The sequence below is a fragment of the Cebus imitator genome, unplaced genomic scaffold (genome assembly GCF_001604975.1).
Source record: "Cebus imitator isolate Cc_AM_T3 unplaced genomic scaffold, Cebus_imitator-1.0 Scaffold41, whole genome shotgun sequence".
Taxonomy (NCBI): Eukaryota; Metazoa; Chordata; class Mammalia; order Primates; family Cebidae; genus Cebus; species Cebus imitator.
This window is the reverse complement of record NW_016107356.1, coordinates 6,455,661-6,472,619: the sequence shown is the minus strand read 5'-3', so window position 1 is coordinate 6,472,619 and position 16,959 is coordinate 6,455,661. Positions and strand designations below refer to the sequence as shown.

Sequence of the window (16,959 nt, the reverse complement as noted above, 5' to 3'; positions counted from 1 at the left end):
GCTGTAGTGCAGTGGTATGATCTCAGTTCACTGCAACCTCCGCCTCCCAGGCTCAAGTGATTCTCCTGCCTCAGGTTTCCTGAGTAGCTGGGATTATAGGTGTCCACGCCACCATGCCTGGCTAATTTTTTGTATTTTTAGTACAGACAGGGTTTTATCATGTTGGCCAGGTTAGTCTCAAACTCCTGACCTCAGGTGATCCACCCACATCAGCCTAACAAAGTACAGGGATTACAGGCGTGAGCCACCATGCCTGGCCTCTACTTGTTTTAATAGGACTTCTTCCTAATATCAGCTATACTACGACAATTTTTAATAATTTTGTTATTTCCTAAAAGTTAAGATTATAGAGTGCATATAGTGAAATAAGGGCAGCAAGCCATACAGAAATGGTGCCAAGTATGACAGTAAAAGAAAAACCAATCAGGTTGAAAGAGTGAGTTTAACAGTCTCGTATCTTCTACTCATGGCCAAATTCCACCATTCTGCAATATCTTGCCCATTTTTACTTTCCTCCAAAAAATATTCAAAACCACTCTGACCAATCAAATGCTTTATTCCTTCTAAATTCCTATTCCACTTAAACAGAACCGAAACTGTCAGGAACCGGAAAGGAAGAATAATGAAGCGTCACTTCTTTTGTATCTATCATAACACCAGGGTCACAGCAGACAATCAATAATTTCTTTTGATAGAACAGTATCTATTTGATGGATGCTAGCAGTTAAATAATTAGTATCCTAACCATAACCACAAAAATGTCTCATTTAATATTACCTTTCCCCATCCATATAATTTACGGACTCCTCAATGTTACTTGATGTTGAAACATCTGTTGCTGTTTGTTGATTTGTAGATTTTAACTGTTCAACTTCAGTTTTGAGTTCTTCACACTGTGAACGCATTTGGGATTTTTCCATTTCCAGTAATTCAACCTAACAAAAAATATAAATGAATTTGATAACTGTAAAACTTAAATATACTAATGGCAAAGTAAAATTTTAAGCCAAGAAATATAGAGAACCTGCTTGATAAAATTATCAACTATCAAAAAACAAATACACAAAGAAAAACAAATAGTTTTCTATAAATAAGGCTTCATTTGTTTACAGCTTCACTTCCACATCTTTTTACACTGAGAGAACACAACATATTACCACATGATTAAAAAAAAAAAAAAAAAAAAAAGTGGGCCGGGTGCGGTGGCTCACGCCTGTATAATCCCAAAGCTTTGGGAAGCCGAGGCAGGCGGATCCTGAGGTCAGGAGTTCCAAACCAGCCTAGCCAACACGGTGAAACCGCATTCATACTAAAAATACAAGAAGTAGCTGGGCATTGTGGTGCATGCCTGCAATCCCAGCTACTCGGGAGGCTGAGGCAGAAGAACTGCTTGAATCCAGGAGGCAGAGGTTGCAGTGAGCCGAGATTGTGCCACAGCATTTCAGCCTGGGCAACAGAGAAAGACCCCGTCTCGGGGGAAAGGAAACAAAACAAAACAAAAAAAACATATATATATATATATATATATATATATATATATATATATATAAGTAGTACCTAGAAAATCAAAGACCAAGATACTAATGCTTAAATTATGTTAATGTCACAGTGGCTTTCAATTTTTGCATGCTTATCAGCTTATAATTAAATTACAATAGTGAGTTTATGGTTTTTATAAACAAGTGGTCCCTGACTTATGATGGTTTGACTTTATGATTTTCCAACTTTATGATTTTCCAGCTTTATGATGATGCAAAAGTGAGATGCATTCTGTGGAAACTGAACTTTCAATACCAATACAACCATTCCGTTTTTCACTTTCAGCACAGATTCAATACATTACATGAAATACTCAAATATGTTATGATAAACCAGACTTTGTGTGTTAGATAATTTTGCCCAAATGTAGGCTAATACAAGTGTTCTAAGCACTTTAAAGGCAGAATAGGCTACGATTTTGGGAGGTTAGCTGTAATTAAACACTTTGGACCTAATGCTATTTCCTACCTACCATAGGTTTTTCAGGACTAACAGCATCATAAGTTGAGGAGCATCTGCACTTTGTCTTTCAGCTCCTAAGCCAAGACATCAAGATTAGTGCTTGCATGAACGGCAATATTCCCAAGGAAGAGACAGCACAGCACCAAACTATGGTTCCCAATCTCTTTTTAGTGGAAAAATCGGCCACACACACAAAAATGTGTAAAACAGATTAAAAGGAGCTACCTGGATTTGAAGCAGGGGCACATGAGGAGGCCACTGGTGTTTATCATTTGTCTCCTGGTATTTATCATTTTTCTCCTTCTTTCTCAGTGAAAGAACCCATGAATAAAGACTGTACTTCCCAGGTACCCTTTAGCCAGATGACTTAGTTCTGATAGTCAGAACTAAGCAACTAAGGCCAAGCATGGTGGCTCATGCCTGTAATCCCAACACTTTCAGAGGCTGAGGCGGGTGGAGCACTTGAGAGTCAGGGGTTCGAGACCAGCCTGGCCAACATGATGAAACCCTCTCTCTACTTAAAATACAAGAATTAGTCAGGTATGGTAGCATGTGCTGTAATCTCACCTACTCAGGAGGCTGAGGCAGGAGAATTGCTTGAACTCAGGAAGTAGACACTGCAGTGAGCTGAGATCACACCACAGCACTCCAGCCTGGGTGAGACAGAGCGAGACTCTATCTCAAAGTGTGATGTTAATATTGGCATTCTCAACAGGACATTTACCATTCTCAACAGGACATTTACCATACCTGGCTACCCCCGTCATTCTTCAGGAATGCACATCTCAACATCTCAAGACACTAAAAGATCCAAAAATGCCCCTATACATTTCCATATGCCCCCAGGAGACCCACTCCTCAGTTGAGTACCAGTAGAATAACAGACACTCGACAAAAACAGAATTATTTTTAAGTGACCGTATTCCAAAGATTGGCAGCTTTTTGTTTGTTTGGTGACAGTCTTGCTCTGTCGCTCTGGTAGGAGTGCAGTGGTGTGATCTCGGCTCACTGCAGCCTCCACCTCCCAAGTTCAAGCAAGTCTTCTGCCTCAGCCTCCCAAGTGGCTGGGACTATAGATGCCCACCACTACACCCAGCTAATTTTTGTATTTTTAGTAGAAACAGGGTTTCACCACAACGGCCAGGCTGGTCTCAAACTCCTGACCTCAAGTAATCCACCTGCCTTGGCCTCCCAAAGTGCTGGTATTACAGGAGTGAGCCACCGCGCACAGCCAACTGGCAGCTTCTTAAGGTTTAAATGGCCCTGGATTCCACAACTACATGTGGAATGATGTAACTCACCTCATTTTTATACTGGTCCCTCTCAATACTGCATTTGTCCAGTTGTCTAAACACATCGTCAAGCTGCACGGCCATCTCATCCATTTCACTTTTACTCTCACTATTGGAACACTGACTGCATTCAGCCTTTACATGCTGCAAAGCACTACATTGTTTTTTCAGCCTTTCTATTTCTTCCAAAGCTTGCTGATACTGAGATACCACATGGTCTGGACTTTCGGATTTGCCATTAATACTTTCAAGTAAAAATACAGCATCAGTTTCAGTAGACTGATGGCACGTTTCTTTCTTCACACATTTGTCATTCATTTCTAGTATCCTCTGTTGTAACACTTTGATTTGATCAGTAAACATATGACACTGTCTTTTATAATTCTCTTTTTCCTGGGTGACAAGTAGTAGCTGGTTTCTCAGTTCTTGTAATTGGCAGCCTGCATCATCTGCAGATTTATCGATGGTGTCCTGGGTTTCGTGTATCTTTGCTTCAGCTTCTACACAGGAGGGCAGAATCACTGTATCATTTCTTACATCTATCTCATCTTCAATAGTTTCTTCCTTTTTAACAACTAAACTTGGTACTTCAGTCTGGGTAGCTGCAGTATTTCCCTGGTCACACCGGGATGATGAGGTGCTTGTTGAACCAGTCTGGCCACAAGGTTCACTGTCACCCACAAGCTCGATCTGAACACCACTTTGCTCAATGTGACTCTGTTCTGATTTCATGTCAACATCATGATCTACTGCAGGTTTGGGGGTACTGTTTTCTTCCAAAATGATGACATCTTCATCATCGTCATCACCTTTATAAACTGAACTTTCAAACTGACTACTCAATCTCCGATTCTTCGCATTCAAAATTGAGGAACGAGTAGAAAGTCTCCGTTTGAAGCTGAAAAAGATTACATATAAGATTATAAAATATGGACAATATAGATGACCTTAAAGTAATCCTTCTAATAAATCCGGAATTATAACAGTTCGTTTATTTATTTACTTTTGAGACGGAGTTTCACTCTTGCCCAGGCTTGAGTGCAGTGGCACAGTCTCGGCTCACTGTAACCTTTGCTTCCCAGGTTCAAGTAGCCTCCCAAGTAGCTGGGATTACAGGCACCTGCCAAAACATCCAGCTAATTTTTGTATTTTTAGTAGAGACAGGGTTTCCCCATGTTGGCTGGGCTGGTCTCAAACTCCCTGACCTCAAGCCATCTGCCTGCCTCAGCCTCCCAAATTGGTGGGATTAAAGGTGTGAGCCACTGAGCCCAGCCTGTAAGTTTTCAAATTCAGAGAAATACCCAGGCTCATTTTTTAAAGTGATGCATTGTATAGTACCAACCACAAATGATTTAACGAAGTAGAGACTCTTTCCTCTTTTTACAAATGAAGGAACAATGGACTATTGAGATCTCTTTTAAGTACCAGATCTGTATACCCCCAAGTCTCTGCATTTGATGACCTCCAGGCACTTCAATGTATACATTTCCAGAACAGAATGCTACCCACCCCGGCCCCTTCTTTGTATTCTTCAGCTCGGGGAATGGCTTCACCATTTTGCCCATAATAATTTGGATCAGTACTCAGTGATCAAAGGTAAACCATAAAGCAAATCAGTATTTCTTATCCTTTTTTTTTTGAGACGGAGTTTCGCTCGTTACCCAGGCTGGAGTCCAATGGCCCGATCTCGGCTCACCGCAACCTCTGCCCACCGCAACCTCTGCCTCCTGGGTTCAAGCAATTCTCCTGCCTCAGCCTCCCCAGTAGCTGGGACTACAAGCGTGTGTCACCATGCCCAGCTAATTTTTTTGTATTTTTAGTAGAGACAGGGTTTCACCATGCTGGCCAATATGGTCTCGATCTCTTGACCTTGTGATCTACCCGCCTCAGCCTCCCAAAGTGCTGGCATTATAGGCGTGAGCCACTGCGCCCGGCCTATCCTTTCATATTAAACAATTTTATCTCAATTAAAAATTGCCCCAATTTCATTTGCATAATTTCCTGTTCATGTATGTTAACGTGTGCATAGTTGACATTTATTTATCACCATTTGATTGCCTTTTTCCACACTTGGAGGAGTATTTGTACTGGTTTGTTAGTTGGGCCTTGTGTTAGACCTCCTAGGTCTCAGAAAGGATTTTCCTCTTTTTTTGGACTGTCCCGTATTGAGGGAGCACAGCCTGCAACAGCATCTTAATGAAGGGTACACAAAACATGACAAATGTAAAGTTCTACAATGATTAAAACATCTTTATTTCCCTCTCAAGTCTATTGCTAGCTTAACTGTTACAAAGACTTCCAGGTTGGAAATTCTTTTCTCAAAAATTTAAAAACATCTTTCCATTTTCATCTACCATTCAAGTGTTTCTACCATTCAAATTCCTCATCTTTTGCACGTACATAATCTGCTTTTTCCTTTCTGAAAAAAATCTTTTATTCCCTTGTGTTAAAATATGTCATGATGCTATGTCTTGGAGTGGCTCTCTTTCCAGACATTATGCTCTGTAGTTAGTGGAAATGCAGTTTTTCTGGTATGATTTCCCATTCTGGAAGGTGGCTATGCTTATCACACCATACCACTAACACCAGTGCCAACTTCCCATTCTAAAACACCCTTATTTAGATGGTTGCTTTCTAGTACAGATACTATATTTTCTTTTTCTCTATCTTCCAACTGTTTATCTTTTTGTTCTAAGGGATTTATTTATTCAAGTCTACATCACTTTCCCCCCAATAAGTGTCACAATGTTTTCTTCCATTCCCATTGTTTCAGTTTGCTGTCCCATGTGGGAGATCACACATCTGGCTATCCATGGCTATCTGTTTATACCTAACAGTGAAACTGATTAGCAGCAATGAGGGCTGAGCTTGTGATTCAAAGGGTGCTCCAACTGCCATCAGCATTTAGGGCTTTTCTCTTGGAGCCCAGTGAGGAAGTGAGGGAGGGTAGATTTCTCACCATTTAGTGTCCAAACTTTCCCTTACTCATTCTGTTTCAAAACAATGGCTCACCCAGTATGGTGGATCCCACCTGTAATCCCAGCACTTTGGGAGGCCAAGGCGGGCGGATCACAAGGTCAGGAGTTCAAGACCAGCCTAACAGGGTGAAACCCCATCTCTACTAAAAATAAAAAAATAATTAGCCGGGTGTGGTGGCATGTGCCTGTAATCCCAGCTACTCAGGAAGCTGAGGCAGGAGAATCCCTTGAACCCGGGAGGCAGAGCTTGTGGTGAGCCGAGATCGTGCCACTGTACTCTAGTCTGGGCAACAGAGCAAGACTTTGTCTCAAAAAAAACCAACCAACAAACAAACAAAAAACAAAAAAATAAAATAAACCAATGGTTCATCTACATCTTCAGTAAAAACTGCTCCATAAAATAAATTTCCTATCTTCTGACAGAGGCAGAGAAAGAGCACTCACCAGACATTGCAGGTTGGGAAGAGTCTCGACCTTAATTTTCCAACTGAGCCTCTGGTTCTTGCCCCTATCTATCTTCCACCTTCAGCAGTCACCGATGCTTCCAACTTAGGAGACTTTCTAGGGATTTGTGGAGTAAACTGGCTTGCTTCTTGTCAGGTTTCTACCATTCTCCAGTAGCCTTAGGTTTCAGCTTTCTCTGGTCTGCTATATCAATTACTTCTTACTCTGCCCGTTTAATTTAGAATTACTCTATTATTTCTCTTACCAAGCTAATTCCTGCTTGTATTTCCTAAGACTTAGTTTAGATACACCCTTTCCATAAACTTTGGTTTATAAATTTGAGAATAAATATGGCTTTAAAAACTGTTTAATAGGCTGGGCACAGTGGCTCACACCTGTAATCCCAGCACTTTGGGAGGCCAAAGCAGGCAGACTGCCTGAGCTCCGGAGTTTGAGACCAGCCTGGGCAACATGGTGAAACACTATCTCTACTAAAATACAAAAATTAGCTGGGGTGGTGGCATGCATTTGTAGTCCCAGCTGCTTGGGGGCTGAGGCAGGAGAACTGCTTGAACCCAGGAGGCAGAGGTTGCAATGAACTAAGATTATACCACTGCACTATAGCTTGGGTGACAGAGCAAGACACCATCTCAAAACAAAACAAAGTCATTTAATCAAAAATTCCCCTCTTTCAATAACAAACATCAGTATAGTCAGTCTAATCCACTAGTTGTAGACATCATGTTCACTCTTCTCCACTCTCGTTCATTCTATTAACTTGGAAGAGGCCATCTACAAGACTACCATTTTCAGAACTTCAGGAACCAGGCAACCTAAGTACCACCTCATCACAAAGCCTTCGTTGATCAATCTAGTCAAGATCGCTAACCATTCATGTATCCTTTCTCTTTCTCTCTCCCTTCCTTCTCCATTCACTCCTCCAATAAAAGTAGGTGCCTACAGCATGCCATGGGCTTTTTTGCAAAGAATTTCCAGGTCACTATAGTGTCATACTATTAATTGCTTCACATTTTTTTAAGTACTGATCATTTTAAAAGCAGGAATTTTCATACTATATAGAAGTTCAAAGAGGTGACAATGTGATCAAACTCTACAATGAATACAATTAAACTCTGTATTTTTTCTTTTTCGAGATGGAGTTTTGCTCTTGTCGCCCAGGCTGGAGTGCAATGGCACAATGATCTCGGCTCACTGCAACCTCCATCTCGCAGCTTTAAGCAATTCTCCTGCCTCAGCTTCCCAAGTAGCTGGGGTTATAGGCGCCTGCCACCACGCCCAGTTATTTTCTTTGTATTTTTAATGGAGACGGGGTTTCGCGATGTTGGCCAGGCTGGTCAATTAATATTTTTTAAATAATTTAAGAGGTGGCGGAAGTAGGGTTTTAGCCTAAGTGTAGACAATAAAAGCAAGACAATTTGTCCTTAAGATTTTCACATTCATGTAACCTACAAATCACAATGTAAACTACAATGATCCTGAATTGCATCACTGTCATAGAAGTATCAATTAAGGCTGGGCACAATGGCTCAAGCCTGTTAATCCCAGCACTTTGGGAGGCCAAGGCAAGGAGAGCACGAGGTCAGGAGTTCAAGAGCACCCTGGCCAACACAGTGAAACGCCGTCTCTACTGAAAATACAAAAATTAGCCGGGCATTTTTGGCACATGCCTGTAGTCCCAGCTACTTGGGAGGTTGAGGCAAGAGAATCGCTTAAACCCAGGAGGCAGAGATTGTGGTGAGCTGAGATCGCACCACTGCACTCCAGCCTGGGCAACAGAGCGAGACTCCGTCTCGAAAAAAAAAAGTGTCAATTAAAGGCTCTGTTTAATATTCCCCAAATGGAAAACCAGTGTTAGCCACTGACCTGTTGCTCTCAGGTTCAGACTGGGGTGAAACTTGATGATTATTTAGAAGTCTTGTTGCATAAGAATTTGCTCCTTCTGAAATTCTTCTTGGAACACTTTCCTTAGCAGAAAAGCTGGGAGTTGAAAGACCAGTTGGCCGAAACAACAGTTCAGTATTAATCTGTCGGAGGGAAAAATACTGATCTTAAAGGAACTATTTCTAGTGTGATATGCCCAAAACACAAGATATAATCTTCCTTTCCCCCTTATCCCAGAAGACACAAGAACAATTGTAAACATGCAAATTCCTTGTAATACACCAGGGATGATCAAAAACTAAACCAACGAACTAAATTCAGCCTGCAAGTAGGCTAAGAATGGTTTCGTATTTTTAAAAGGTATGAAGAAACAAAGCAACAGAACAGAATATGCAACAGAGACTTTATGTGGCCCACAAAGCCAAAAAGATTTAACATGTGGTGACCTCTCTGCTACTGGACTTAAGACCAAAACTTCTCAAGCATCGCCTACTCGTATACAGATGGCCTCTGATTTATAACGGCTTCAACTTTATGATGGTGCGACAGCAATACCTATTCAGCAGCAACTGTACTTGCAGTGCTCAAGCAATCACTTTGGTTTTATTTTTCACTTTCAGTATTCAATAAAGTTGAGATACTTGACACCTCATGATAAAATTGACTATTAGATGACTACCCAACTGTAGGCTAATAGAAGGGTTCTGAGCACAATTAAGGTAGGCTAGGCAAAGCTATGATATTCAACAGGTTAAGTGTATTAAATACATTTTTGATAATATCTTCTGTGTGCTGTCTGTTTTTTGAGGCAGAGTCTCACTCTACCATCCAGGATGGAGTGCAGCGGTGAGATCTTGGCTCACTGCAACCTCCACCTGTTGGTTTAAGCGATTCTTGTGCCTCAGTCTCCTGAGTAGCTGGGTAACAAGGGCCTGCCACCATGCCCAGGTATTTTTTATATTTTTAGTAGAGATAGGATTTTGCCATATTGCCAAGGCTGATCTCAAACTCCTGGCCTCAAGTGATCCACTTGCTTCGGCCTCCCAAAGTGCTGGGATCACAGGCGTGAGCCACCAATCATGGCCAACCACATTTTAAACTTCCAATGGCTTACCAGGAGGTAACTCCATGGTAAGCCCAGGAGCATCTATACTCAACCAAAGCTCTTTAACATAGTAAGTATTAAGACAGGAGAGAGAGGTCAGGCAGAGTAGTCAACACTTAGAAAAACACTATAGCTTCTGTCCAGGTTAGCACTAGAATATGGCTTCCTGGGTGTTCCTGGGACGTTTTCCTTAACTGCTTATCTAACAATACTACTTTTAAAAGTTTGTTTCCCTTTCCTCAGAAGATATCCAACTAAACAATAAAACTAACAGTCTGAACAATGTTGAATTAGGGTTGGAAAGGTGGGCAAGGAAAAGTACAAGAGAAGAAGACAAATAAACCAAATCCCTTTGATACATAGTAAACTTTAACAGTCAGTATTGATTAAGCACTATCCAACATAAGACACAGCTATAAGACGGAAAGCTTGGACAGCTGTGGTAGCTCATGCCTGTAATCATAGCAGTTTGGGAGGATTACTTGAGGGCAGGAGTTCAAGACCAGCCTGGTCTACACAGAGTCTCTGTCACCCAGGCTGCAGTGCAGTGGCACTGATCTCTCTCACTGCAACTCCACTTCCCAGGTTCAAGCAATTATCTGGTCTTAGCCTCCCAAGTAGCTGGGACTACAGGCATGCGCCACCACATCCAGCTAATTTTGTATTTTTAGTAGAGACGGGTTTCACCATGTTGGCCAGGCTGGTCTCAAACTCCTGACCTCAGGTGATCCACTCACCTTGGCCTCCGAAAGTGCTGAGATTACAGGTGTGAACCTCCACACCTGGCCCCCAGCTCTATTAAAAAAAAAGAAAAGGAAAAAAAAAAAAAGGAAGGAAGGCTTAATTACCCGAGGGATCATTTCCGGTTGTCTGATCCTGAATTTTTCCTTGTTGCTTTAAAATAAAGATGAAAACATGTTTACATTTACCTCATTGTTATTTCTCAATCCCATTTCCCACTGACATACCTGCCATTTAACTATGCAGTTATTACTAAGGCACTCTAAACTCTGCTTCTATTTCAATACAATCAGCAGTAGGCCTTTCGGGAAATAATTTCTACCTTTTATTTCAGTAGCACCATAATGTCTGCCTGAATTTTTCCATCCTCACAGGTATGAACTGCAGACCTTTGGCCTTTTTTTCTCCATTAAGGCCAGTTAACTCAGTCCAGAATCACAGTCTTTTGAACTAGAACATCACATAGGTTTCTTTTCTAATTTTTTTTTTTTTTTTTTTTTTGTGAGACGGAGTCTCACCTTGTTGCCCAGGCTGGAGTGCGGTGGCACAATCTTGGCTCCCTGCAATCTCCACCTCCTGGGTTCAAGCAATTTTTCTGCCTCAGCCTCCTGAGTAGCTGGGATTACAGGCGTACACCACCGCACCTGGCTAATTTTTGTATTTTTAGTAGAGACAGGATTTCACCACGTTGGCCAGAATGGTCCCTATCTCTTAACCTCGTGATCTACCTGCCTCAGCCTCCCAAACTGCTGGGATCACAGGTGTGAGCCACTGTGCCCGGCTAGGTTTCTTTTTTTTGTTTGTTTGTTTTTTTTTTTTAAACAGAAGTCTCGCTGTGTCACCCAGGCTGGAGTGCAGTGGTGTGCTCAGCTCACTGCAACCTCTGCCTCCTGAGTAGCTGCGATTACAGATGCGTGCCACCACACCAGGCTAATTTTTGTATTTTTAATATAGTCAGGGTGCCACCATGTTGGCCAGGTTGGTCTCGAACTCCTGACCTCAAGTGATCCACCTGTCTCAGCTTCCCCAAGTGGTGGGACTCTGCTACTCAGGAGATATGGCGGCAATGAGAATGACGGAAAGAAACAGCTGGTATCCACAGCGTTAAGTTTCTGTTTCTAAAGCCCTCGATATTACGCACTCCACATTACAAACTTTTACAGTTACACGAGGTTTACCTTAGAGAAGCATCAACTAATGTTGCCAAGGCACCACTGTTCATGCTTTAGGCATTATTACCCACTATACATCACTACAACACTCACGTCTTTTTGTAGGTTTTTTCATAAGTGGGATGTACCAAATCCTCATCTTCAGGTTCTTCTGGAACCTCGCAATTTCTAGTCAGGAAAATCACATAGGAATAACACGTCACCAGTGTCTATTTATACACTGTTAACAGTACTTTCCGTCTTTCCAAAAAGGGTACTACCAACTCTATGGTACCTGAACTGTGGGTCAGGGTTATTGGAGCAATACCATTTTTCAGGAAGCTGATCTATTCCGTCAGGTAATTTCCGCCACTTTAGACAGGCATCACACTGAACCCATGTCTGATCAGGACGTTTCCTGTCCCAAAACAAGAACAAAATATTAACATAGAAACACGAACTTTAAATACTTCATTAGATGTTCTGTGTCATTTCTACCACAAGATGCTATTATTTAATTCCTTTCCTAAAAATTCTATGACATACTCTTTGGGTTCGACGGCTCATGCCTATAATCCCAGGAGTTAGAGACCAGGTGGACAACATGGTGAAACTCCATCTCTACAAAAAATAACTGGGCATGGTAGTGCATGTGTATATTAATACATTTAAAAAATACAAACTGGGCATGGTAGCTCACGGCTATAATCCCAGTACTTCAGGTGGGAGGAACACCTGAACCCAGTACTTTGTGACCAGACTGGGCAACATAGTGAGATCCCATCTGTATAATACATAAAATAAATATATAAAAACTATAAATAAATATTAAAAAATTGAAAAGTACAATGGAAAGTGTATACAGTGAGCTGCATCTTTCTTGTTTTTCATTATGTATCTTGGTTATCTTTGTAATAATGTATAAATTATGTATAATATATAAATTATGCATAATAATGTATAAAGAACACACAGATATTGTTCATTCATTTATAGGACTGTTATCATGTGATGTGTTACTACGTGCCTGCCAGGCATATTATTTAATTCATGTAACTCAAGGAAGCAAATGCTCTTAATGTTCTCATTTTATACACAAGAAAATGGAGGTTTACAAGAGGCCGAGTAATATGTTCAATGTCACATGGCTACTTAAGCAGAATGAGAATATGAACACAAGTTGGGTTTCAGCCCCATCATCCTAATGATACACTATACCAGTGTTTTTCAAACTATTACGTAATCCATTCATCGCATCTTAAAATGAAATAATAACAATACGCATCACACATATGGGTACATATTGTTTTGTGTGCATGTATACATGTTTACATTCTCTTCAAGGATTTGGCAGAGTGCTGATTCATGTTGCAGAACTTATTTCTTACTATGAGTTACAGTCCTAAGATTATGAAACATTGTACAATACCTATCCTCTAATACCACATCTTGATATCAAAGTGAGTTGATTTTTTTTGTTTTGAGACGGAGTCTCACTCTGTTGCTAGGCTGGAGTGAAATGGCACGATCTTGGGTCACTGCAACCTCCGCCTCCAGGGAGTTCAAGCAATTCTGCTGCCTCACCCTCCCGAGTAGCTGGGACTATAGGTGTGTGCCATCACATCCAGCTAAGTTTTTTTTATTTTTACTAGAGATGAGGTTTCACCATGTTAGTCAGGATGCTCTACATCTCCTGACCTCATGATCTGCCCTCCTTGGCCTCTCAAAGTGCTAGGATTACGGGCGTGAGCCACCACGCCCAGCCGAGTTGATATTTTTTAAAAATGTACTTACTGTATATCTTCAACTGGCAAATTTAGAGGATATTCTGCATTTTTCTTCACTTTCATTTCATTCCAGTAATCATTCAGCTTTTCTCCCAGTGCTGTTATTGTAAGTCTTAAAAAGTAAATCATAAAATCAGTTCAAGAAAAAAGATTCTTTTCCATAACAATAGAAATCCTAAATAATCTAGTAATGAGTACATAGATACTGTGAAGAGAAAAACTCCAAAATATATAGTTAATAAAGAACATTTAAGGTACAGGTGACCCCGAACAACACGGGTTAGACCTGCTCTTACATATGATTTTCTTTCAATAAATTAGAAAAATTTTTAGAGGGTTATAATTTGAAAAAAACTTAAACACGAACTGCATTGTCCAGAAATACCCAAAAAACTAAGAATGAATTAGGTATGTCATGCAGGCATAAAATAAACAGATACAGGCCAGGCGTGGTAGCTCATGCCTGTAATCCCAGCACTTTAGGAGGCCGAAGCAGGTGGATCACCTGAGGTCGGGAGTTCGAGACTAGCCTGACCAAGGTGGAGAAACCCTGTCTCTACTAAAAATACAAAATTAGCTGGGCGTGGTGCCACATGCCTGTAATCCCAGCTACTCGGGAGGCTGAGGCAGGAGAATCACTTGAACCCGGGAGGCAGAGGTTGCAGTAAGCCGAGATCACACAACTGCACACCAGCATGGGCAACAAGAGTGAAACTCTGTCTCAAAAAAAAAAAAAAAAAAATACAGATACTAGTCTATTCTATCATTTACTCCCATAAAATACATACAAAGCTATTTAAAAAGTTAAAATTTATCAAGACATGAGCATATACAGACTGTTAAGTGGTTTCATTTGCAGTCAAGAGAAATGTAAACATAAATGCAGTCTTAAATTATAACTGCATAAAATTAATTACAGTACATACAACACTACTATAATTTCATAGCCACCTCCTATTGCTTTTGGTGAGCTAACGTGTTTTATTTGCTTAAAGTGCCTTATGACATATTATCTCCATGTAAGCATCTCTGAGAAATTTTATATTGCAGTAAGTATCATTTAGTGCAATACTGTAAACCTTGAATACCACCACAGGACCCACATGAACTGCCACTAGTGATGCTGGTTGTTTTCTCAAGAAGCAAAGTCATAATACAATAAAAAGTACAATTGCTTGATATGTAGGTTGAGCCTTCCAAGTAGCTAGGGCTACAGGCACTCACCACAGCACCAGGCTGATTTTTTGTGTAAATTTTGTGGAGACAGGGTCTCTTTTTTTTTTTTTTTTTTTTTTTTTTTGGTGTTGTCTTATTCTTTTTTTTTTTTTTTTTTTTTTTTTTTTTTTGCCCAGGCTGCTCTCGAACTCCTGGCCTCAAGCCATTCTTTTGTCTCAGCCTCCCAAAGTGCTGGGATCGCAGGGATGAGCCACCATGCCCAGCCTGTTTGAACAGGTTTTTAATGCAGACAGAACTACTCTATTCTGGGGGAAAATGCCACAAAGGACATTTATCAGCAAAAAAGAGAAGCATAAACCAGGATTTAAGTCCAAGAAGGGACAGGCTAACCCTACTGCTTCATGGAAATGTCGTCAGGTTTCTGATCAGGACTGCCATTATCTGCAAAGATGTTAGCCCTCAAGCCTTGAAGAGAAAAGACAAACACCAGCTGCCAGTCTTTTGGTTGTACAAACAGAAGGCCTGCATGAGAAACCCTTTTTCTGACTGGTTCCATTGATCTTTGTTCCTGAAGTCAGGAATTAACTTGCCAGTACAGGACTGCATTTTACAGTTCTTTTGATATTGGACAAGGTACCCTGGCCACCCATAATCCCATGAGTTCAACACCAAAGCCACCCAAATGGTATACTTGTCCGGAAACACAATGTCTTTAATTCAGCCTCTAGAAAATAAGGGCGGTCATAAGACCTTTAAGACTCATTACACACAGTAGTCCATGGAAAAGATGGTTAACACTGTGGAAAAGAATTCCCACAGAAAAAACATCATGAAAGTCTAGAAGAATAATGATACCACTGAAGAGGCCATTATTAGTACAGAAAAAGCTGTGAAACACACCAAGCTCAAAACTATAAATTCCTTCTGTGTCCCCTGTCGTGCATGACTTCACAGCATTTACAACAGAGCCGCATGAGGAAATCATCAAAGAGATTGTGGATATACAGGAAAAAAAAAGGTAGGGGGCAAAGAGTTTCAAGACATGAATGTTGCAGGAATTCAAGAGTGGACAGAGGCCACACCTGAGGAATCAACTGAAGTCGACTTGATGGAGGTAAGTGTTTCTGAACCAGTGTTAGTGAGGAAGAAGACAGAAGCCGCAGTGCCAGACAACAAACTGACATTAGACAATCTCGCAGAAGGGTTCCAATTATTCAAGACTGCTTTTGACTTCTTACAACATGGACACTTCTATGATACATGCACTGAAACTGAAGCAGATAGTGGAAGAATTGGTACTGCACAGAGATATTTTTAGGAAAATAAAAACATGCTGGGCATGGTGGCTCACGACTGTAATCCCAGCACTTTGGGAAGCCAAACTGGGCAGATCACAAGGTCAGGAGTTCGAGACCAAACTGGCCAATATGATGAAACCCCGTCTCTACTAAAAATACAACAACAACAAAAAAATTAGCCAAACGTGGTGGCAGGCGCCTATAGTCCCAGCTACTCGGGAGGCTGAGGCAGGAGAATCTCTTGAACGCGGGAGGTGGAGGTTGCAGTGGGCTGAGATCACACCACTGCACTCCAGTCTGGGTGACAGAGCAAGACTTCGACTCAAAAAAATAAAAATAAAAAAAGTCAGATAGAAATTACAATGTATAAAAATTAAACTGAGTGTGTCTGCCTCTCCTTCCATCTTTGCCACCTCTTCCCCTGCCAAGGCAAAACCAATCCCTCTTCTTCCTCAGCCTATACAACACGAAGACTACGAGGATGAAGACATATGAACCACCTCCACTTAAACAGTAAATATATTTTCTCTTCCTTATGATTTTCTTTGTTTTGGGTTTTGTTTCGTTTTGAGACGAAGTCTCACTCTGTCACCCAGTCTGGGGTGCAATGGTACAATTTAGGCTCACTGCAACCTCTGCCTTGTGGTTTCAAGTGATTCTCCTGCCTTTGCCTCCCGAGTAGCTGGGATTGCAGGTGCCCACCAGCACACCTGTTTAATTTTTCTACTTTTAGTAGAGATGGGGACAGGAGTGGTAGCTAACACCTGTAATCCTAGCACTTTGGGAGGCCGAGGCGGCTGGATCACCTGAGGTCAGGATTTAGAGACCAACTTGGCCAAGGTGGTGAAGCTCCATCTTTATTTAAAAAAATTAAAAAAAAAGGCCGGGCGCGGTGGCTCAAGCCTGTAATCCCAGCACTTTGGGAGGCCGAGGCGGGTGGATCACGAGGTCAAGAGATCAAGACCATCATGGTCAACATGGTGAAACCCCGTCTCTACTAAAACTACAAAAAATTAGCTGGGCATGGTGGTGCGTGCCTGTAATCCCAGCTACTCAGGAGGCTGAGGCAGGAGAATTGCCTGAA

General features: G+C 41.3%; 1 protein-coding gene across 1 annotated transcript in view; it reads right to left on the bottom strand.

The window, feature by feature from the left end:
- Window positions 1–16,959, bottom strand: part of MORC3 (MORC family CW-type zinc finger 3) — a 51,318-nt gene that overhangs the window by 4,206 nt on the left and 30,153 nt on the right. Inside the window, exons 10-16 of the mRNA XM_037737687.1 lie at window positions 13,409–13,513; window positions 11,910–12,032; window positions 11,729–11,803; window positions 10,571–10,616; window positions 8,600–8,760; window positions 3,303–4,191; window positions 778–935 (exon numbers count right to left, since the gene is read on the bottom strand). Of these exons, the coding sequence (XP_037593615.1) occupies window positions 778–935; window positions 3,303–4,191; window positions 8,600–8,760; window positions 10,571–10,616; window positions 11,729–11,803; window positions 11,910–12,032; window positions 13,409–13,513 (1,557 nt within the window). The remainder of the gene's footprint in view (window positions 1–777; window positions 936–3,302; window positions 4,192–8,599; window positions 8,761–10,570; window positions 10,617–11,728; window positions 11,804–11,909; window positions 12,033–13,408; window positions 13,514–16,959) is intronic.